At 35.6% G+C, this 23,061-nt stretch overlaps 1 protein-coding gene across 3 annotated transcripts in view; it reads right to left on the bottom strand.

Moving 5' to 3' along the window:
* Window positions 1-23,061, bottom strand: part of GBE1 (1,4-alpha-glucan branching enzyme 1) — a 165,293-nt gene that overhangs the window by 101,059 nt on the left and 41,173 nt on the right. For all 3 annotated transcript variants that reach the window (XM_048326884.1, XM_048326893.1, XM_048326902.1), the window contains exons 2-3: window positions 9,311-9,480; window positions 1,473-1,585 (exon numbers count right to left, since the gene is read on the bottom strand). In XM_048326884.1, the coding sequence (XP_048182841.1) occupies window positions 1,473-1,585; window positions 9,311-9,480 (283 nt within the window). The remainder of the gene's footprint in view (window positions 1-1,472; window positions 1,586-9,310; window positions 9,481-23,061) is intronic.

The following is a 23,061-nucleotide window of genomic DNA, read 5'->3' as shown; positions in this document are numbered from 1 at the left end:
ACATATAATGCAGTCTTTGCTTTATGGAGTTTATATTTCAAAGAAAATGCTGAACAGGAAGAAAATACTATCAAGACCTGTACTTCAAAATAAGGAGATATGACCAGTGATTATCTAAGAGAAAAAAGTCATCTTATGTTGCTCCAAAAGTATTTAAGAATTTATGCTTTTTTTGCTATTATGTTAATAATTATCAACACTCATCCTCATTCACACCTCTTATCTTTACAAAGAGCACAGAATATTCTACAGCAGATGAGTCAATAGTTTTGTAGATAAAACACAGAAGGTAAATTTAGCAACAATCAAAAATCTAACCTACTTATATCTCAAAACCATGGAAAATATTAAATAACCATTCTGTACTCTCATACATTACTGCATAATCACAGCATTTCTGAATTGCAGACAACTGTTTTCTTTCCTGCTCTGTAAAATAAAAACAGCTTTCTTGTCCTTGAACGATTATTCCTAAATTTCAATTTATCCATATATATTACTGGGATGACTTCATAAGCCATAACAAAAAGCATAGAGATAAGCACACACACTGAGTAAGCATTTCCAGAGCATTTTTATACATATCTTTGTTTTAACAGATTTCTTGTTTCCTTAAGCTGATTTTCAGCAGAAAAATTAGGAATTTTGTTGATGGGATCTCTGAAAATGTAGCAGTATTATACAAATGCTCCAAGTTTCTTAATTTTCCTAGTCTATAGACAATCTCAGTACATTTCTGTCCTTAACTACTTATTACTGCCCTCCATTAGCACCCAGAATCTCTGAAATTCAGGTTCTGAGTGAAATGAAGTATATCTCTGATTTAAATCAGTATTCACCTAGAAATAATCAACTCAGCTGTTAGTTAGTTGTCATTAGGTGTGTCTGCACTAAGCATAACAATTGTGGCATTTCACAGCTCAAAGAAATTTTCCATTAATTTCTGGAAGACAGCATTTTAAGCTCATGGATGCTCATGAAATACAACTGTATTCAGTTTCACTTACTTAAGCCTTCCACTCAATACTCTGAATTCCTAAGGGATAAGTAGAAGTTTTACAAATCTGCATATACCATTCATTAAAATAACAAAAAAAAGATCACCTGAAAAGCTGTGGTTAAAAAGATCACAAAAATTACCAAGGTATTGATATTTTAATAGGATCTTAACACATAGTTCCATCAAATATGGAAAGATTTTATCTGTACATTACTTAATTCTTCTTTTTCAGATTATCAATATGCAAACAGTTTTCATCTTATAACATGGTGCAATACACTATAACCACATTTCAGCCACAGATGCCGGTTCCAAAAATCTAACTCTCTTTGTGATACTTAATGTTTCACTCCTTTAGGTCACCTTGCTCAGCTGGACAAACTGATTCTCCTACTTAGAACAATTAGAAGATAATAAAGTTACTTATGAGTAAGAAGGGTTACAAAAATTAGAGTAAGTCTAGAAACAACACCTTTAGCTTTGATCCATGGGGCACAGGAGAACAGCCATCTTTGGGTGGAATGAACAACTCCCACTTCCCATATTCCAACTTCTTATATGGATGAGAAAACGGATTCCAGCCATCTGCAATATAAGAAATAATACTAAGTGTTCATCTTAAAATGCATGCAATTACAATCCAAACTCTGAGTTCCATTTTTCTCAGAATAAACTTCAGTGAGTGCAGACACAAATACTTTTATACCTGATACTACATACTCATTCAAAAGGGGCAAAATGAAATGCCACGGTTTTAAGTCTTCAGGAAGATTCCTTTGTCATTAAAAAATTTACTGAAGCAAGCTTAAATCCCGTAATTCAAGATTCTTTGTCCTCTTTGAATTTACTGAGCACTGGAGATGTGCAAGGATGGTCACTATGGCCTGTCCCGCTGAACAGACACCTGCCAAGGGGGTCTTGAGTGTTTGTAAGTACATTCAAGGTTAACTCCTATGAATAGAGTGAAGATACCACTTCTGAACTGACACACTTCAGCAATGGAATAATTTCTAGGCTAGAAGGAAGTAACAAGCTAAGTTTCAAAATGGCTTTTTTTTCTTTTTGCCTTGAAACATCTATTTCACGTAGTTCAAGGCAACAGACTCTTAAGCTAAATAGGAACTAGTCAACACAGAAAATTGAATTAAAAGACATTAAAGCAACACGTGTTATTCTTCCTCTATGGTAATCCATTTGCATGCCACGGCCTCCTGTAATTAAAAAAAAAAAAAAAAAAAAAAAAAAAATCAACAAACCAAAACTCACACATCACTGAAAGAAGAATAAGCATCCTTCAGTTTAAGAATATTAACTCACTTGTATAAAACAACATTGCAACTAAACATGTCAGGGTTAAAAGCAGGATCATCACTTTTGCCACCATGGAAGTCACAGCAGGGCAGGTAGAGAAATGAAGAAGTTCTATTCATCAGCATATGTATTTTCCTAAACATCAGCAATCACAAATATTATCTGCTGTGCAACAAAAGAACTGGCTTCCCTAGCAACGGATGGATGTGTTGAGTTTCAGAGAAAGACCAGACTGCTTTCAAAGTTGCTGGTTGTATTTGCATAGCTGTTTAAACCCAAGAACTGCCAATCTTTAGTCAAAGAACACTGAAAGACACAAATTAAACAAGGCCACACAATGTGACAAAAATAACTACGCCAGACAAAATAACTATGCCATATTCTGGTACGTACTCATTTCATGGTGGAGAGTAAAACAGAAATGCAATTAATTCAACACGTCATTTAGATGATAGTTTTTATCATGATTAAAGTATTTGGATAGTGGAGACAAATTACACATATTAGCAGAAGGAAAGTATTTACTAAACTATTGCTTAACAGCAGAAGAGCTTACATATTAGTAAGATTTAGATGGTTCCTCCCCCTTGGCTTTACACTGAAGTTTCAATCAAGAAAAACAGTTAAACAAACACTACTAAGACCAACATCAAACAAACACCTTGGCAATAAAGCAATGCTCCCTAATAAAATGTCTAAATTGCAAACTATAGACAGTGTTCATATGTTAAAATACATATATTTCTTTTATTTCAGGGCATGGTAAAAGGATGTAGAATACAGCACTTTAAAAAAGTTGGGTTTTTTTTTTTAACTATAAACAGTTAGACTGTCTCAAATAAACATTCCAGGGAAAAATGAAAACAGAAGAAAGATGAAAAATGTAACAAAGATGTTAAGAAGTTGCAAGAAGTTTGCTTTAAAAACTGGCTAGGATTTATGATAGTCAAGACCCATCTTGGGGGACTTACCCTAAATTCTTTCTTTCTGTCTTCTTCCCCCAGATGTCCCCATGGCTTCTCATGAAACTCTTTCCAATGGAGTTACACCTCTTGATTACAATGCACAAACTGAACCATATATGCCAGGTGATGAATATTGAGCAAAATTAAAAGTTACAGCAAAAAAGTCTTAGGCCCAGTTTTTATTAAACTCACCCAGGGGAACCTGCATGGAGTTAATCATGTTCACCAAAACCACTGAATTCTTACAATATTAAAAAGATTTTCATGACCTCTACTAGAACCACATCTCTTCCCTCCTTCAGAAAGGGAATGGTTACATTTCTCTACCTTTTTAAATATTTCTGCTCTCCACCGACAGATTTGATAATTCCACTGAAGTTGCCTGAACTTTCGCCTTCACCCGCCAGCAACGCCAGATGCTCCTGTTAATCCCTCCTGTTCTCAGCCACAGTCCATGATTGCAAGCCTGTGGCTCATGATTTAAAAATAAATGCAATGCAATACCCATCTGCCCCAGATGGTCCTACTTAAACCCACTGTTTACTAATTACCCCTGGAGAGGAGCTCACTTAGAAAGATTATAACAGAAAACATTGCTTTGTATGCCAGAGGCATAAAGAACATAAAACTCCCTGAAAACTGAAGATTCTCTTCAAAGAGAGAGTGGCCCATGATTCTCTCAGTTTTACTGCTTGGTTTTCTGATTTTCAGCAAAACTTAGCCAAAAATGCCTGAGGGAAGAAAAGAAAAATAACAAACTCAACTAATCAACAAGTGATTAGTAGACTATTATGAAGATGAAAAAGAAAAATGTCAGAAGAAATATTTTAGTTTGAGAACATAGACTTCAAAGATTCTGACAATAACTGCAAACAGGAAAAGGCTGAGAAGATTACCAGTAGAAGTTCAAATAATCAGCTTGAATAGGTCTTAGGGGAAAAATGACACCATCGCAGAATACCCATAAAACCATGCACAAAGGCAAGAGCTTCTGTACAAAAGTTCAGGCCCCAGCTATGTCTTAATCCAACACAGAAGACACCTTCAACAGCCTGATACTTTGTTTCCTCTCATCTCAACAGCCTGATACTTTGTTTCCTCTCATCTCTGTGATTAGATCTTCCAAACCCAGCCAATTACTTAAACATTACATCTTACCTCAGCAACAGGAGGCACAAGGGAACTTCTTGCTCAAAACTACACCCTTAGTATGCCAAAGAAGCATGAACTGAGCTTTAATGTAGAATTGAATTCAAAGCTACAAAGGTTTGGGTTCTACCATTTGTGACAAAAAACTCAATTTAAATGCAATATTTCTAGCTATATGATAATTAAAGTGACTCCTTCTTCAACCTCCTGGTTTTGTTTTCACATTGACAGGTATATAGCCATACACCTCTGAGGCTCATGCCTGAACTTGGAGTTTCACACCAGAAACGAACACTTCTCTTGCTTCTCCTAGAAGAAAGGCGTTCTTCTCGCATTTTAACAAAACCATTGACTTTGTACAATATAAAAACTGGAGTTATTTTTTCAAAAGTGAAAAAAATTCACAAACTAAGGCTGAATTCTCAAGTGGAATCAATTCATCTCTCATAGCAATTATATTTCCACAAACTTTCCAATCAACTGAAAGACACCTAAAGAGAATAGAGAGTTCAGAAAATACTCACACAGCATCCTTGAAGAAAGTCAGTCAGACAAGGAGCAGTTCAGACAAGGGAAAGGGCATCAAAATTCCAGTATCTCAACAAGATACCTTTATTCCACTTGATTAGAATATGAAATCACAACACAATTTGAGAGATTCTCCAAGGACACTATTCTGTTCTACACAGTGACCAATTAGGTCTTCCTTTCCTCACATTAATCACTTTTTAAGAAGATTATGTTAATGATCCTGCTCTTGAGCTGTTGGAAATTGATCAAACAGCTCAAACACTGACGTAAAAACAAGCATCATTACTTCTTAGATAGGATGTTTCCCTGTATATTAATGCCACCTTATATTTCGGTCTATTGCTTTCAATCATTTGCACCCAGAGAAATATGACACTGTTTGACTTTACTCATCAAACTTAGCTATTTTTCTATAAAAATCCTGGAAGGAAGCAGTAAGACATTCAGTATCATATCATGACAATACCTAGAATCCATTTCAGTAAAAATCTGGAATCAAAAGCCCCAAAACATTCTACATAAAGTCTGCAGTCAGCTGTCAGATACCCAAACTATGAAGGCTGGTGGATTAAGGTCCTCTCTTTTCACTCTGAAGGAATCCTGTCTGAGTTTAAATAATACGCAAACATCCTCCCAGAACCAACCCTCCCTCCACCCTCCAACCCCAGTGGAAAAAGGAAGCAGAAACCAAACCAAACAGACATTCCAGACTGATCAGATTTTAGATCAACGTTAATTGGGAAGGATGGAAGGGAAGACAAATAAAAGAACAGAAACCACAAATATAACAATGTATTATAGCAAATGCCAACTTCCAAATTAATATATGCATACTTACTCTCAAGCTTCTTAAAACCAGAAGCTTTCTTTTTAAAATCAAGGAATTGTTTACAAATAACCCACTGAGCCTCTGCATGACCAAATACAAATGTGAGTGTTCCAATTCCCAAATAAATTCTGTGGGTTACTCTCAAAACTCACAGTTCAGTGACTTATTTTGAAATAGTCAACTCTAAAGTAGCAATAAATTGCTAGCAGTGACCGGGTTCCTCAGCAATAGAGCACACAAATGAAATATTCAGTGTTATCACTGAGAGCTTTTGAAGGAGCTATAATGTTGACAGTGCCTCTGTTATTGGAAATTCAACTGACTAATTGCCTTATACACTTGATTTACTGAGATGCTGAAAGTACTAATTGACAAATCTTAATGTTTTTGGCTGTTCATTTAATACACCTCATCGTACTAAAACACCAGATACAATACTTTTCCTTTCTCTCTAATTATAGAGTTTTAAAGAGACAAAAACAGCTCTAAAAGCATTGGGATTTTCTTGAATTCATGTTTTTCATTCTCCAATCCACATACAGATTTGTGTGTTATTACTAGTTTCTAGCTCTTTCTTTTCCCAAAATGCACAGTCATACTAAGAATTTTTCTATAAATTGGAGTGATACCATTCATTACAAGTTTCTCAGAATAAGGCAAAAAAAATACCATAATTCAGGTCAAAATACCTTAGTAGCAAAGCTTTTATTGTCTGTTATAAAGCATAAAAATCATTCACAATAAACTTTACATGTACAGGACTGAGGCTTCACATGTATATAACTACAGAAATAAATTATTCTTGTTTATCTTAGGCATAATTAATAAAAAAGATATTATCAACTATCAGTTTTATTATAAATTTTGAACAAAAATTCAAGGTCTGCAAGCAACCTATATTTGCCATTTTTACTAGTTTTCGGTCCTCAAAAAACTTAAGATGAAATAGTAGAGACTAATACTTTGTGTCTTTCCGTCAAACATTAAGAGATTCTCAGATAATACTGTATTATCAAGGAAAATACTGCTATCCATCTCCAAAAACAAAGCATGAATTGACAGTTTTTATATTATATACCACCCTATTTCAGTTTAAAACCTAAAGAGCTTCTGTCATCTAAGTTCAATGTTTATTTCTTTGTCTAAGATTTCCAACTTCCCCTGATGTGGTTACACTACAGTTCTCTTTATAAAAAAAATTATTTAAAAAAAATCCTATTAAAAGCAATCCCGATAGCCAATTTAAACACAATATAATCATAAATTTAGTTTGAGACTTTAACCTGCTTGAAAACTTAAAGAAAGGTTAAAGGGATTCAGTTTTAATTAAACACATCTGCAGCAATCTGACTCTAAATCTTAGGGTTTTGCAATCCAATTTCTCATGAGAATATTATTCAAGATCATATGAATTGAATGACAATCTTCCATTCCTCTAGTCTTTCCAAGTATGCTATTGTCCCCTTTGGGAATGAATACCTTACTATGACTGACTGATATATAGGAGAAACAGTTTTTCCACATTAAAATGAATTTCTTTTCAGGGTTTTTTTGTTTTTTTTTTTTTTTTTTTTCCACTTCTTATTGCCATATTCCATCCGGGTCTAGATACAACTACTCTAAGATATTACTCCCAAATTTCTGCTCCATATGATGTATTACATCAACTATTTTAAACAAAGTAGGGTTTAGAAAACCATTGTTTTTAGGTGCCCTATTCTGGTATACGTATACTTCCCCCCGCAGCCTAAGCCAATTTACAAGTTATAGCCTCTTTTCAAAATATTAAACATATCATTCATAGTCTGTTTTTAATATTACCATCTCTTAAAATACGTATTTAAAATAAATGCACTCCAGTCTTTAGTTGTGTTAAGTAATTTAACCTACACCCACCCCATGAAAACCTTGAGCAATGGGGGGAAGGTTGCAGCAAGTGGAAGAGGGGGACAAGGAGGAGAATTTTCTTCATGTTTATACACATAAAATTGACCTATGAAAATAACCTGATCTACCTGCCATGCAGTCTATATTGATACCTGAAGTCACTGTTATATAGTAGTCGGTGAACTATGCACGATTCATTATTCAGTTTTGAATTAGACGGCATATCCAATTTCAATATGAAAATGCAAGAACTACACTAACCTATTTATCAATGTCTATTCCAATAGAATGACAAGCAGTACATCAAGGAAAGCTACTTTATCATTCACTAGGTTAATCATATCAAACAGGATCATGGCTGAAAACAGTGCTGCACTAACTTTTCTGTTCAACTTCTGCATCAAAAAAAAAGTTTAGTTGTTGGTTTGGGGTTTTTTTGGGGTTTTTTTTGTGTTTTTTTTTTTTGGTTTTTTTTTTTTTTTTTTTGGTTTGTTTTTTTTTTGGTTTTTTTTTTTTTTTCTTTTAAATAAAAACCCTCCTAAAGAGATTTTCCTTTCAATAGTTTCCTCAGGCAGGGGTAAGGAATGGTCAACATTCAGCTTTGTGTTTAAGCAGAAGTAATTAACTGCTTCAAATCACTTTTTTTCCTATTGCAATTTTGTAATATAAATACAGTGAACACTCCCCAGATCAGTATTTTTGCAAAACCAAACTTTGACAAATAATACTGCACACTTCTGAAATGTGGTTAAATGAACAAAATAATTTCACAGATTAAGTCCCTGTTCAGTAAGAACCAGAAATGCAAGACCTGGTACCTTGATGGACTAATCCCTAACCCTGAAGAGAGAGAGGTAAAAGAGAAAAACAGAACAAAGCTCTCCAAAACTCCAAACAGAAAGGAGAGAGAGGAATTGAATTGTAGGATTGAAGAGCAATGAGGAATGTCACCTTCATTTAAAAATTTTCAAAACATGATTTGAGTGTAGATAGCCTTTAAATAAGAAGCAAATTTATATTTTTGTTTCAAATTCAAAGAGAGTCTTCCTGGTTCTCAGAGCAAGCAATGCAATTCCTTCATGTAACCTTGCCCCTTTCCCATTCTGCTAACATCTTTCCTACTTTTGCCCTCAAAAAAACAGAGTAGCTACTCTTTCAGTAGTATTTAGTTTGATTTTAGGCTACCATTTTCCAGCAGAACTTTTGACTAAACTCTCAGGATGGGTGAGAATTCTCAAGGGCCTTGGTCCTTAGACAGCACTGTTGCTCGATCAGTAAAAGAAGATAAAGCAAATTATTTTACTGTTATTTTTGTTTCTCTGCATATAGTTTTATAAAAGCCCAGTTATAAAGCTTTAAAAAGAACTTCAGGTAGTTTAGACACAGCCTCAAGTTGCAGTGTGACATGAGTCACTGTGCCTTTGGGGTATTAAAAAAAAATGCATAACACTGACCATGCAACAGGAACATATATCTTCATAAGCTACTGCAACACAGAGGAAAATATTATTCATTTAAGCCATGACATACATTTTTACTATCAGAATTTCATCACTGCGACAAAATTTTCTTTAAAAGAAGAGAATATTGCTGTAAAACATTGTTCAGGGGAGAAGAAATTTTCCTAAGAATACTTACTGAAGTCACCTGCAAGAAACACTGCTTCTGCTCCTGGTGCCCACTCTTTACAGTATATTCCACCATCCGCGAGTTGGTTAACTCCGAAGGTTTTGTAACTTTTTGTAAATTTATCAAGGCCGCCTTCACTTTCCTCAATGTTCTTCAAGTGGTTATAAAACAGAGAATACCTTGCAATGAAAACAGAGAACATTTTTTAGAAAGATTAGCAAGTATCTCTCTTACATTAACAAGTGTCAAAACCTAAAAAAAGAAAAATCAAATGAAACACACTAACATGAGATTCACTGCTCTCTACAGGAATAGAAAAAAAAAAAAAAAAAATCAAATACAAACCATACAATTTTTCCATGGTTGTTACACTGTCTAAAGTTGCAATCTTTGTGTTTGTCAGTGCTTTCTCTACTTTACAGGAACATTTTGCACTTTCAGTCTAGAACTACAACTCCTGATTGGCAGCCAAGAAATCCCAGTATTACTACACAACAGGAGAACTTTACACTCTGAACAGCCCAGCACTTTTCCCTCCATCTTATTAATATCAGACATAAGCCTCCTAGGGAGAGCTGGATAGGCCTGCCACATCTCTCACAGCCAGTTTTAATAGACAGACAATCTCAGGCCATCGAAAAGTTTGCGGTACAGCATGACAGCATGGACTGGTCCTTGCTGGAAGGGGCTCATTAGGTGACCTCTTTACAGAGATGATCAGCAAGACTTTGCAGTCAGTCCCTGACACTGCAACAATTTGAAAAAAATTACAGCTTCATAAAAGTAATTATTTGGACTATACCCTACTTACACCAGTAGGAACAGAAATGCCCTAAACCTGTAATATAAACTTTGCTAGTAACAGCTTTGAGGTTTTTGCCATATTTTGCTATGTTTTCTGCAAGTATGTTTCCGGAATTGATGGTAACATCAGGGGTACAATATAAACAAGAGAGCCAACTTTGACCCCTAAGTTATGAGCTATTTTGTGCAGAAGCACAGCTAAAAGCTGCAGTTGAACATTTAAATAATGCTACCTATACAGCAGTTTTTTTGTTCGTTTGTTTTAAATATTTCACTCCCAAGGTAAATTGGAAATGTATTTGTGTTTCCATAAATTATAAAGAATCTTCTGAAGTGTATAGAAACCAGTAAGAACGCCAGCAAAACCAAACCTGTCTGCCTTATTACACTTCCTGTGTTTTGCACTAGAAAATATAAGTACTAAACCAGCACTATGGAATAACACCTTGTTGGTTAAGGAAAAAGAAGCAGCGGTCTGCTTGCAGTGTCAGGACTTAGAACTCTGTGATCTGTTTTTTGGCCCTTAATTAGTTCAAGGTAGAAGATTAAAATGTCTAATTACTAGTTAAGGTAAACAGCATAACCCGTATTAGACTACTATGACTACTTTCAAGGTTAATCTCCCAGCAAGTTTTCATTATTTTATTATTAAGACTGATGCTCATCTTTAAAAGGAGAAAGATTTTAAAATTCCTCCAGGATACACTGTAGCAAATACATTCATAACTATTTTTGCCCATCCACTTGCATTATTCCTTTAAAATTTGCTCATGGGCATAATCCTCAGAAGTGCATTACTAACTACTACTGCTCTGATAATCAATTTCATTTATGTGCTTGAGGGAGAATATTTTGTCAGATTTCCAACTATAAGTGTATTATATACATATACAAACTCAGTTGACTGACTTATATTTTAAACAATTGCAATCACAAAGATTTATATAAAGCTTAAATACAGAAACAGAGCAAGTCATAAACAGCCCCAGAAGTTCAACATATATCATCTGGTAAATTCAAATTATTTTCCTTGGGGAAAAAAACAAAACAACCACTATAGCTTTGAAATTTAAGTCATTCTTTAAAATATGATACAAGAAATATAGTTATGTACATTTAGATATACTTTTTGTGTGTGTATATATATATTTAATTTGTTAGGGGGAAAAATTATATAACAAGAAGTATATTTGGGGTGTTATCTGCCATCCCTATTTCTTTGCCATACAAAAGCTTTTTCAAAATTGCTGCCTGCCACATGCATTGTTTCCACCTTGTCCCCCTGTGGCTGAAGCAGGATCTGTTTTACTATAGGTAGCTGCTGTAGCTTCAGAGAAGATCTAAGTGAAGCAATGAGCCTGACACAGGTAAAAATAGACGAGGAAGTTTTGAATTATGTTATCTAACCAAAATTATTCTTTTCCTCCCCACTCATACCACAAATACATTTTCACAGCTTTAAGAACATGATTAGTTGGATATAGCATTTCCCACATTGAGCAAAAAGTAAAAAGTAGTGAGCTTTACTTTTAAACAAGTCAGTCAAAACCCCCTGAAAGCTGCAGGAGCAAATGAATCCTTTATTACTAGAGAGGAACAGCAGGCCATAAAGAAGTACTGAAATCTCAGTGCAGAAAAGAAAAAGGGTATGATGCAATTCACATCACCTAGAGGTGCAATGCATGCCAGTGGCCTACTCCTCTCCCTCAACATGATCCCTCTCTAGGAATCAAACCCATTCATCTCATTCCAAAGAAAGAAACATCTAACAAATTCAGGACGTGAGTGTGGGATGGATGAAAATGGATTTTCAGAAGGCAATTATGTGGTTCTGTATCTTTAGGAAAAATCACTGACAGTAATACACACATCATAAGCTCTTGATTTTTGTCATAAAAGTACTAAGAATACACTCACTGCTCCAATTTTTGTGTTTCAGTAAATTCAGAGTTTAAGCAAACCATAACACAAAGAGACCATGGCATTTAATATATGAAATGATCATGAGTATTACTGTAAAAAAAGACTACTCTTTGCCCACTTTACAAAGAGTGGTGAGCGGATTACATGGTCAATAAATTATTTTTTTGGGGAGAGGGAGAAGAGGCAAGAAAGGGAATGATTAGAAGAATTGTTGAGCAAGGATGTATAACATTTTTACAATAACAGCTTTTTATATAGGACAGATTTGGAACAGACAACACAGCATCCTGTACATTGAGCAAGAATGCTCCCTCAATTTGTACAAAAGCATGTTGCTTGGAATAGACCAAGTTAATTCAGGTACTATTAATGCTACATCACATTGCAGAAATAAAGATTTTTGCAACAACTAGTGATCTCTGTAATTGATTTAAAATTATAATCTAGAAAGAATTTTTTCTTTAGCCACCTCCTGAGATTATCCAGTCAAGAATTGTACTTTGCACAAAATTTACCAAAAAACCACCAACTTCCAAAACGGGTCAGTTACTTTTGCTGTGAACTATTCCAAAAACTCCTCTCAGGAGATGAAATACACCTGGACACAGAACAACATTACTTGTCATAGAAGGCCTTGCAAAACAGCAGAAAGGTCTTGTAAAGCAGCAACTGTACTCTGTTGCTCCTTTGAAGGGAAGGACTGAGTTAAGTACATGCTCATGTCCAGATTTAGGGAACTTTAAGGTTTTGCTTTCACAGATATTTCAGCTTTCATTTCTACCTTACTAAGGCTTGTTAAACACTTTTTTTTTTTTTATCTTCCAAAGCAAACCCCCAGGATTACACATAGAAAATTACAGGATTTTTTTGTTGTTGTTGTTCAACCAATTCCAAATATCTATATTGTTCACTATTAGTATACAAGTCTTAAAACCAGAGATAAACACTTGATTAAGACTACATTTTGTGATCTCCTCTTCAACACTGAAAGTTATGCCATGTTCACTTATGCATATATATACTTGTATGACTTATGACAGACTCTGGATGCATCTCATAAATGAAAATCTCAAAATTCTGTACATGGAAACAGTCAACCTCAGCATCTAGAGCTATAAGGCACAACAAAAGACCAACTTCTGTCTTCGTACTTTTCAAGTTCTCAGAGCCTAACAACTGACTTCGAAGTCCCTTAAGATTTTTCAATTTCCTGTCATTAACATTGACACTGATGAGGATTACAAGGTAAAAACTGTACCCAACTGTGACTTGAAAAGTACAACTAATACCTTTGGGAAAAAAAAAAAAAAAAAACCTAAACAGAGCAAACAAGAGGATCCACAGAACTTCAGGTACAGAGGGTCTGAAGTGACTGAAAGAAGTTGCACGCAAAGGCCTTTACTACAGGTACAGCAACACACATCTGACAAGTGCAGGCAGCAGAAGGGGACTGCTTCTGGTGTATTCCTGGCTCCTGGAGTTTTTATGAAAAAGCAAGCTTTTCAAGTCCCATATTCATTCATCTCACCTCTGTTAATAGATCAATGTTTCTTAAAACTGAAACACTGAAATAGTTTTCTTTAGACTTACTGAAAAGACTTCATTCTTAGCATTCCCCCAACACAGAACACCTAGTTTGAAACTAAGTACTACACTGTTACCAAATGCCTTTACACCAACAATTTTTCCCCTCTCCACGATTATGTCACTGTGAAACACTGGTAATCGTAAACATCACCTGAGACAAGGTCACAACAGTCTTTTCCCATTGTTACATTCATAATTTGTAACACAGCATTGCTTTAAATCCCATGCTTTATATGCAGCTTTGTTTAAAGCCTTACAATAGAAGTGTAGGAATTGGGTGACTTTCCATAGAAGCACGATTAAAACATCAAACATGAATTAGTATAATGGCTATCCAGAAAACAAGTATCTTGCCAATAAAGTAACATTCCAATGAACATGTAAAGACAATATTGTATCAGCGGCCACTTCAAGAATTGACATGTCAGGTGAGCACTTATTACTCACACTTCTACCACTGAAACACCCTCAAATATTTTGTCTTATGGATACCTATATAGCCAAAATTTATACAGAAGAAGTGAAGAGTTCTCAGTTTAATGCAAAACTATATAGCCTTATTTAAAAAAAAAAAAAAAAAAAAAAAAGTGTTCTATTTAATTAATAACTTTGATATACAAACACCCCTGGTTCTGCAGTTCCTATGACCACTGACTTAATTCAACTATTGAGCCCATTAAAAAAGTCTCAGGCATATATTAAAGTTGGTAGCCTCAATATGGAGTATAAGAAAAATAAAGCTAAGTGTCTCCTTCCTCCCCAAAGTAGACTGCTTTACTGAAATAAGACTTTTGGCAAATTATTGAAGAGTCTGATGATAAGTCAAAACTTTGAGTTAGAGCTCCACATAAAGCTTTCACATCTTTATTCTTCTAAGCAGAACAGGCACTAACTCCTTCCTGGCCACCTTGTAAAATAACAAAGAGGTATTGTAGTATTTTAAACTTTTAGATTTAACCAGATCAGCTTCAGTTTCTTAGGCATCACAGTAACTAATGTAACTAAAAAGGCCTTGGCAGCATAGAAGATACTCTCATTTAAAGAGTCTGGTGCTGAACCCCAAGATAGCTGCAAAACTTCAACACATCTTTATGTCCATACTCATGCTTTTTTACAAAGCTGTTGTTATTGCAGTTTATAGAACAGTCAGTCAGCTTATTGTAAGACCTGTGGCAACAACACTGAAATTAATGATTTTAGCCCCTCTTCTGCTTATGATGCTGATTTTAGTAGCTATTCATCTTTCAGATTTTTGTCCACATCAGCTTTCTTGTCATAGTTTATTTCTACAGTATTGGCCCAGTATTAATGCCAATTTATTCAAAAGATGAAAGCAAGTAGGAGAGACTTTGATAATGGTATCTGGTATCCATATGGAAAGCCCAGTTCTGCAGATACCAAAGGGAACAGGATATGAAAGAAAATACCCAGTAAGGTACTCTCTGTAACCAAATCCTCCATTTTCCAGCAAATACAAACACTGAAATTAATGTCAGTGTTAAAGACAAAACCACAGTCCATAGCTTTATGAGGTTGTTCACAAATCACCTTTTTCTAATATTGCTGCAATGCCTTTGAAGATGCAGCTACAAAGACTTTCACTGACACCAAAGTCAGTGCAGAGTCCCTGCTCAGATTAGTGAGGCCCTGATTCCCATCTTCCCCTTTACTCTGTAGCCAGTTATTCCCTCAAGTTCTTGTCATTCAGTAGGTTAGAAAGCAGTGGATTGAAGGAAGACTGAAGTAGGAGATATAAAGCTCTTCCTAAAGCAAATTTCTGTAGCCCAGGCAGAAAGAGACCAGACCACGCTGAACTAGAATTATGCAACAGAAGCAAATTCCTGTTTGCAGCTTCTTCTTCAATTTCATTTATCACTAGGGAAAATATACCAAAACAGGAGCTTTGGGTTTTACTTCATTCTTTTCTTCACCCTCTGTTATCCACTTTTCATTTAGCTATTCAGAGTATTACACAGAGTAGTCACACTTAAGAAAAATAGGAACTAAAGGCACAGTAAATCTTGGGTAGGTATGACTACTTCAAAACAACAGATTTACTGTATCTTTAACTTTTACCAATTTCATAGTTGTAGCTGATTGACTTGGACTTGCCACATAGACAAGTCCTGTCCTGTTCAGGCAATCTTTTTAATACACATTGAAATGCATTAAGGAACATCAACAACAAGCAACACATGCAACCTTTGAACAATTCTGAGAGAGATGATTTAGAAACACAGGATAGCAATGGATGATGATTATAAAGACTCAGGAGATGACCACTTAATTTTCTGTTTCTGCAGGTTAAAAATAAAGTTGTTACATGATTCTGAAATCATGATCTTAAGAAGTCTTTCTGCAGCTAAATCTGAATTTCCCAAACATTCCAATTGCTCCATTCACAAAATTGTTCCCTACAAAGGAATTTGCCTCTCTAGAACATCAGGGGCAAATTAAATCACACTTTTAGCTGAAAACTAAGGTTTCTGCAGGTTGGCCAGTGACACTAAGCCCCTTTTCAGGGGTAATAAAATCAACAGTTATCCAAATAAATGGGGGAACTTACACAGTTAAACCACTTCTGCTGTAATTCCTACCAAAAATGTGGTTTTTTACTAGCTACTGGAAGACCATCCAGCAGACAACTTGTAAGAGTGAGCAAGAAAAGCAAAAACTTCAAAAAAAGCTTTTCCAAATTTTCTCTACTTGGAAGATAATGAATAACTCCCAATTCTCTTTGGATGTTTCATGATTTCAGAATGCTGAGGTAAAGCATTTATGCATAGAACACTAATGTGGTTCATATCTCAAACTAAGTGCAGCATCAAAAATTAAGAAAGATTTGCTTGGGATAAATAATGCATAATCACTTGCTCTGTTGAAAGCCATCAACACAAAACAAGGCATCTGATTCAGCATCACTTCTTTTCCAAGCAATTTAAAGTACAATGACATGCAAGTCAAGCCCTAACAAAAAGTCTAGTACGTAGAAGCATGACAAAAAATGGGCAGAAAAAGAGAAACTACCGATTTTCTTGACATCCTACCAGCAATTTCTAGCAGAGACGTAAAGACCTATAAACTGCAAGGTCTAATACAGATAAATATCATTCCATAGTATTTTAGCAAGAAGATTATTTGTTGCTGACTTTCTTTAACCTTTAAAGTTCCCTTCCCTGCTTTAACCATTAAGGTAACTTAGTGGCTTTGGCAGAATTTGACAGCTGTAATGTTTTTGCCATCAGCTTCAGAATGAACACACACGGTTCTCAATTCAGAACCAAATGCAGGAGAGATTATAAAATGTACCAAATGATAACTTAATAAATGATTGCATTAACAATTCCTCCACTGGTTTATCTAAGCCAATCCCAATCCTAAAAACAATCCCGCTCCCCACCCACCTCCCCCTGGCCAATATTTAGATGCTCTCTTATACACACTCCTGTTCATCTCTCACCCACTTCAGTTTATTAGAAACACATGGATGCACCTCACAAGGTAAGTGTAATAAATTACTAGTGTTTAGAAGGACCAAGAGGCATTTTCTTTCCATCACAAGCCCAGCAAACTACTTAGAGACATCAATTCCAGGAGAGGAGAAGAAAGAAGTGAGCATGTATCAACACTTCCTGCAAGAAAGCCATTTACTTTAACCCTCTAATGGAATAAAAGGTACATAGTAATTTAAAAAAAACTAAACAACTGAAGCACACACTCCTCAAGGAACAAAATAAGACAAAAAAACCCAAACAAAGAAAAATAAAAAACAAAAAAAAAACCACAGGCAAACCCCCAAACCTGACAATACTGAGCTGTGTTACAACCTCCTGAAATGGCACAGCTATGTATATCTGTATCTGACTAAACACTCAAGACAGCTTCCCTATCATGAGGACACAGGCTAAATAAGACAGCAATTACAAAATAATGAGAGTTCTATATATTTTTTTCTCTGTATGTAAGGAGACAAATTTACCAGTAGCATAATTTCATTTATTTAGGTATAGGATTTCTTCATTTAATAGTCATTGTTTCACTATTCCTCTGCTAAGTAGTCTTTACTATGCATGAATTGTACACTAAAGCCCCTCTTCTAGCTATAATAATTTGCTGCACTGTTGTGATGATATCTGAACTCGATGGAGTTTCTGGAATTAATGTAACTACTGAGAAACCCCATCACATCTGAGCAGAAAGCTGCAGAAATGCAGCGACAGATTTTCTCGGAATCAGTAGACTAAGGCTGCGTTAGCTCATGTTTCATATTACACAAGAGAAAATAAACTGAAAGGTCAGTTGAACAGTTACAGCATTGCCCTTTTCCAAGGTAATCAGCAGAGCATGTAGCAAAGACGTGAACACAAGCGTGACTGGAAAGACAGTAGCTGATAAAGAGGCTCCTGCTGCCAAAAGTAGTGGCATAAGACACTGCTCTCTCTCGGTGACTGCCGAGGAGTGGGGCACACTGCACACCTTATTTCACTAACTCTGATTTATTGCTTTAATTTGAAATTGTGTTCTTGTTAAACATTCAGGTTTCCATATTGCCAAAATGCACTAGAAAATGTAATACTGAACATTAATCACATTCACAGGTAACCTACAGGAACAATATCATTATTAATTTGCTTGTAATAGGGACACAATACAGTCAAAAATTCATCTGGTTTACTAATGCATTTTTCTTTTAATTTCACAAATTCTTCCTGTTATTCCGTACTATTTACCTGGAAACCATAGATTAGATTTTCTCCCCATGCTAAAAACAGCTTATTGCTCCTTTTCTAAGCATGTATTTATTAATGGAACATTCCAAAACCATTTCTACTCATCAACATATGCTCAAAAGTACCTTAATCTAGACAGAACTCAGATATTTTATTTACCAGAATTCATTTTAATGAAGCTGTCAACAACAGCTTATCAATTCCCATTTGATTCTACTGCCAACTATTGCTAACAGACCACCTTTGTGTTAACAGAAATCAAAGTCTAGTTTGGGGGAAAGAGTCAGGGATTACTACAGCACTACTACAAAGCTGGAATCAAAACAAAGTAGCTGTGCAAGAGGCTTCAGGGAAAAAAAAACAGAATTTTTTAAAAAAATAATTTGTATTTTCCCTCATGGTGGTCAAGTGTTATTAATTCTTGCAGGACTTCAGTAACCTGGAAGCACCAGTTGGTACCATTTCTAAAACATTTATTTGTGCAGTGAGAACCAGCTCACACACCTCCCACGGATTGTAAAAGCCCTGCACAGTGACAAAATAATAGACTTCAATAACTCTTTAATTTTGGTTTGAAGCTGGTTTGTATACTGTGGGTTTGGGATTTTTATTAGCTTGCCACAGCAGCAAACACAAGCAGACATGGGATTCTTTTCAAACTTGGATTTCAAGGCTGCTGCATCAGTTCGACTACCACATTGAAAAGCTGCAAGTAACATTAACTGCAACAAATGAAGCTCAACACAAGGCTGAAGATCTATCTTTCTAAATAAATTCAAAAGAAATTAAAACTGGAAGTTTTATTTGTCTACCAAACTGAAAAAAGCTTTTAAATCAGAACTCCTGATTTATTTGAAAAAAAACACCAGATATTCCTCACGACCTTTGCCACTCATCCCACTTTGGCGGCAACGTGATGGAGTAAGAATTGTTATTTGAATTCCCTGACAGAAAACTGCCCAGCTGCTCTAGCTGCTCTAGCTTCATTGCTCATTTCCACAAGTCTTATTTCACCTCCCTTAAAAATATGTTTCAGAAATTAAAGTCGTGATATAACAGACCAGATCAACATGTTGTATATTCAAACTATTGTATAGGTCTCTATTTGAAAGATGTGTTAGAAACTTAAATAAAAATTCTCATTCTTGATAAATATCAAACAAACAGAACCTCCCCTTACTACAGGGTTGTTTCTTTGTCAAACTTGAAACAGATTTAAATGGACAGCCATCTTAAGAGACTGAAAAAGATGGTTTGAGAAAAGATACCTATTGCAACACCTGGCTTCTTTACTACCTCTCCAAACCTTTCTCCCTGTAACAATTTTCCTCTCCATAAACCTACAGTATTCCACCTAATTAAATAATGCTTTACATTCTATTAGTTTTAGAATGTTCATGCACTTGTGTCATCTAAAAGACATGATTTGTTTTCTTTTTGCCATGCACAAACATATACTCCAAATCCCTCTGTCATGCACACAAATATACTGCCATTGTATGTTTCTTGCTGGCCTTTAAGTGTTTGATATCATGCACTTTTCATTTACCTCTGTATTTTATTGTAACCAACAAAACTTCACAGTACTCCAGGAAAGAACAGCCTGTGTGAGATTTTTACACAGCATCATAGCTAGAAAAACAAGTATTAAACATGGAATGAGAAGGAAGGACTACTGCTTTTATTACTGCCCACTATGCCAGCTTTGATCAGTCGTCACTGGTTTGATCAGGGAGTGTTGTCTCTGCAGGCTCAGGAGCTGTGGGGGCTGTTCACACAGACCACACATTCAACTCCCCCAGCACTCCTCCTCTGCTTGCTGGGTTCCCTTTAATGCCTGGGAAAAGCAGCCTTTGTAGAAGACCTCTAGTGACTGGAAAATAAGATCGGGGATATTTGGGGTGGGGGAAGGAACACCATTATCACAGCTGCTCCAGTCACCTCAGCAGAAGCACCACAGTGGCTTCACAGCACAGACTTTTCTAAATTTAATTCTTAACCGCTTTCACTGCAGACAGGACCAACAAGGGAAGCCAAGCACTCTTAAACAGCCCACAATGCCAAGTCTTTATAATTTACTGTCAATGTACTAGAAGTATAATTAGAACTTGTGTACTTGAGAAATGTCTGTAACTAGTCCCAGGCAATCAAGTCTATTCCCACAGAAGACAAGCAAGCTAAAAGGAACTATTGCTGTTAAGGGCTGCTGTGAGTAGTTTATACAACAGTTTATGTCAGTCACAGCCAAGCATTTTCAAGGTGCATTCTAAACACATTTTTTCAGACTTCAGTTAGAATGAATACCAAGATAAGAAATACTAGTCATTAACTAGTTTGTATTATCCAAAAAAAGGTAAACATCAGATTCTCCAAGTTGTTATACTGAATATTTTAACGTTCATAGAAAACAGAACACTTCAGCTTTTACATAGCCTGGCTACTCTTATGAAACATCAAGGTACTGTATCTCTTTGACATAATCTCTAATCTGACTAAAACTGTATGATTTGCTGCATCACACAAATTTGTTAAGCACGTAACTGCAGAAGAAACACTGCCCAGCTGTTGGATTCATCCCACATAGCCACTTCCACACGATTTAAGCTCTGACATAACTTCAGAGACACCTCTCTTCTGATGGGATTGTAGCTGTATTTGATGTTAGGGACAGCCCAATAATCTTAGACATCATTACCTTGCAGCCTGCAAGCACGTGAATTTTCTCTACAATGTGACATGGCTGTCACAACATTAGAAAGCTCATGATTCAAGTTTTGGATTGATATGACTAAAGAAAATTGCAAACAAAAGACAGGAGAGAGTATTAACTAGTACTTCATTACTATGCAAGACTCAAATCTCTTAATAACTCAAGGCACAGCAAGACAAACAAGTGAAGTTTACAGCAGAATTTTACATATCTGAAGTGATGGGGTAACTTGGGACACACAGGAAACCACTTGCAACAATTCAAAGCAAAACCACAAACTCAGAAAGCCTGGCATTGCCAGGGTTAGTCATCCTGATACGCTGCACATGCAGGTGGAATTAGTCTTACTATGAAGTACTACTAGGAAAACTTCAGAGATCATGGAATAAACACTTGTCTAATATTAGGACTTATGAAATGTAAGATGAACAATCTATTTACTGAGTAGATAAAATTGGTTTTTGAAACTTCAGATTTATCTTGTCTGCTTAAGCACCTTCTAAAACTACTTAAGTTAGGAGACATCTTTCATATAAAATTTTGACATAAGCTTTGTTTATACAAAACACTTTTTGTAGAAAATTAATTACTAAGCACTCACTTCAGATGGATACACTTACACAGCAAATAGGTTGAGCAACATAGTAATGGATTATATGTTGGATAGAATTTCCCTTCTTAGTAATTTTCCACTCATTATGACATCCTTGTGACTACTTTGTATGCTTTTTAACTCTGTATAAAGGAACTCAGACAATTTGTACTGGCTGGCCTGCTTAAAGAGCTGTATTTTAAAGTACCTGTCTATTTTTAAAGTACAAAATAGAAAAAGCAGTGCACTATAGTCTTGATTGAAAAATATAAGTATATATATGAGTATCTGCAAATCTGATTGCTTACATCCCCTCTCCCACCTGAAACTCATACAACAAAACATAAAAGTAATATCTCTTTTACTGGAACTAAGCCTAGAAAATACTACTAGCTCCAATTCCCAGCCTGGAGAGCTGCCAGAGAAAAGCCTACAAACTGAAGCCAAGAAGGACAACAGGTTAGTCCCAAAGCTTCAGTCAGCACAGCCTCCTTATTTGAGGTCAACCTGATATGCACCAGGACAAGGGAATAACAAAGCAGAAAAACCATGAGCCAAAACTTCAAGTATTCACAGTTTTTTTAGCAAATTAATCTTTTCATTTGTGAGCTGCATATGAAGAATAAAGCTGGTACTAATGCTTCCAAGGAATCAAGGAAGAAAAACAGTATTGTTAGCTATGCAAAGAATTAATGTGTTTAATTTTTCATCACATTGTATTCTTTACATCAGAGTAGCTTGGCTATCTATTATTCCATAAATAAACCTATATAACCTGTAAGCTGCATATAACCCTCCCAAAAAAAAGCCATACTTAAACTTTTCCTTCTATTCTTGGAGAGCTTGAACTCACATTCAGCTTCTACAAAGCTGCACATACATTACCATCTATAGGCATAATCTCCTATTCTTTCCCTCCTAACACGCACAGTTTGTGCACTGCCAGTTAGAAGCTTTTCTCAGTTGTCACCTGAACTGGTACAGGATGAAAGATTTGCAAGTAAAACATATGCAAAAATTGACAGGAGGTGCCAGCTAGAGAGAAGGAAATAAATATTCCCTTAGGACCAAGGCCCCAGAGAGGGCGCAGAATCTCTGTTCCTGTAGGTTTGACATACAAGAAAACAAAATCCTGACCAGTCCAGTCCCAATTCAATATCGGCCCAGTCCTGAGCAGGAAGCTGACACACAAGCAGCATTGAGAGGTCCCCTTCAACCAGAATTGTTCTGTGAACATTTAGTACTTCACATCTACTGTAGCTACACAGTTCTGCTAAAAAAAAAAAAATAATTAAAAACCACCACAAAGAATGTAAGATATATAAAAACAACAATGGAGACCATGACAGAAATACTACAAGCACTGCAAATGCCAAAGCATCCTAATATATCTTGGATTACTGGCAATCACAAA

The sequence above is a fragment of the Corvus hawaiiensis genome, chromosome 2 (assembly GCF_020740725.1).
Source record: "Corvus hawaiiensis isolate bCorHaw1 chromosome 2, bCorHaw1.pri.cur, whole genome shotgun sequence".
Taxonomy (NCBI): domain Eukaryota; kingdom Metazoa; phylum Chordata; class Aves; order Passeriformes; family Corvidae; genus Corvus; species Corvus hawaiiensis.
The sequence above is the reverse complement of the archived record's forward strand: the minus strand, read 5'-3'. Positions and strand labels throughout refer to the sequence as shown.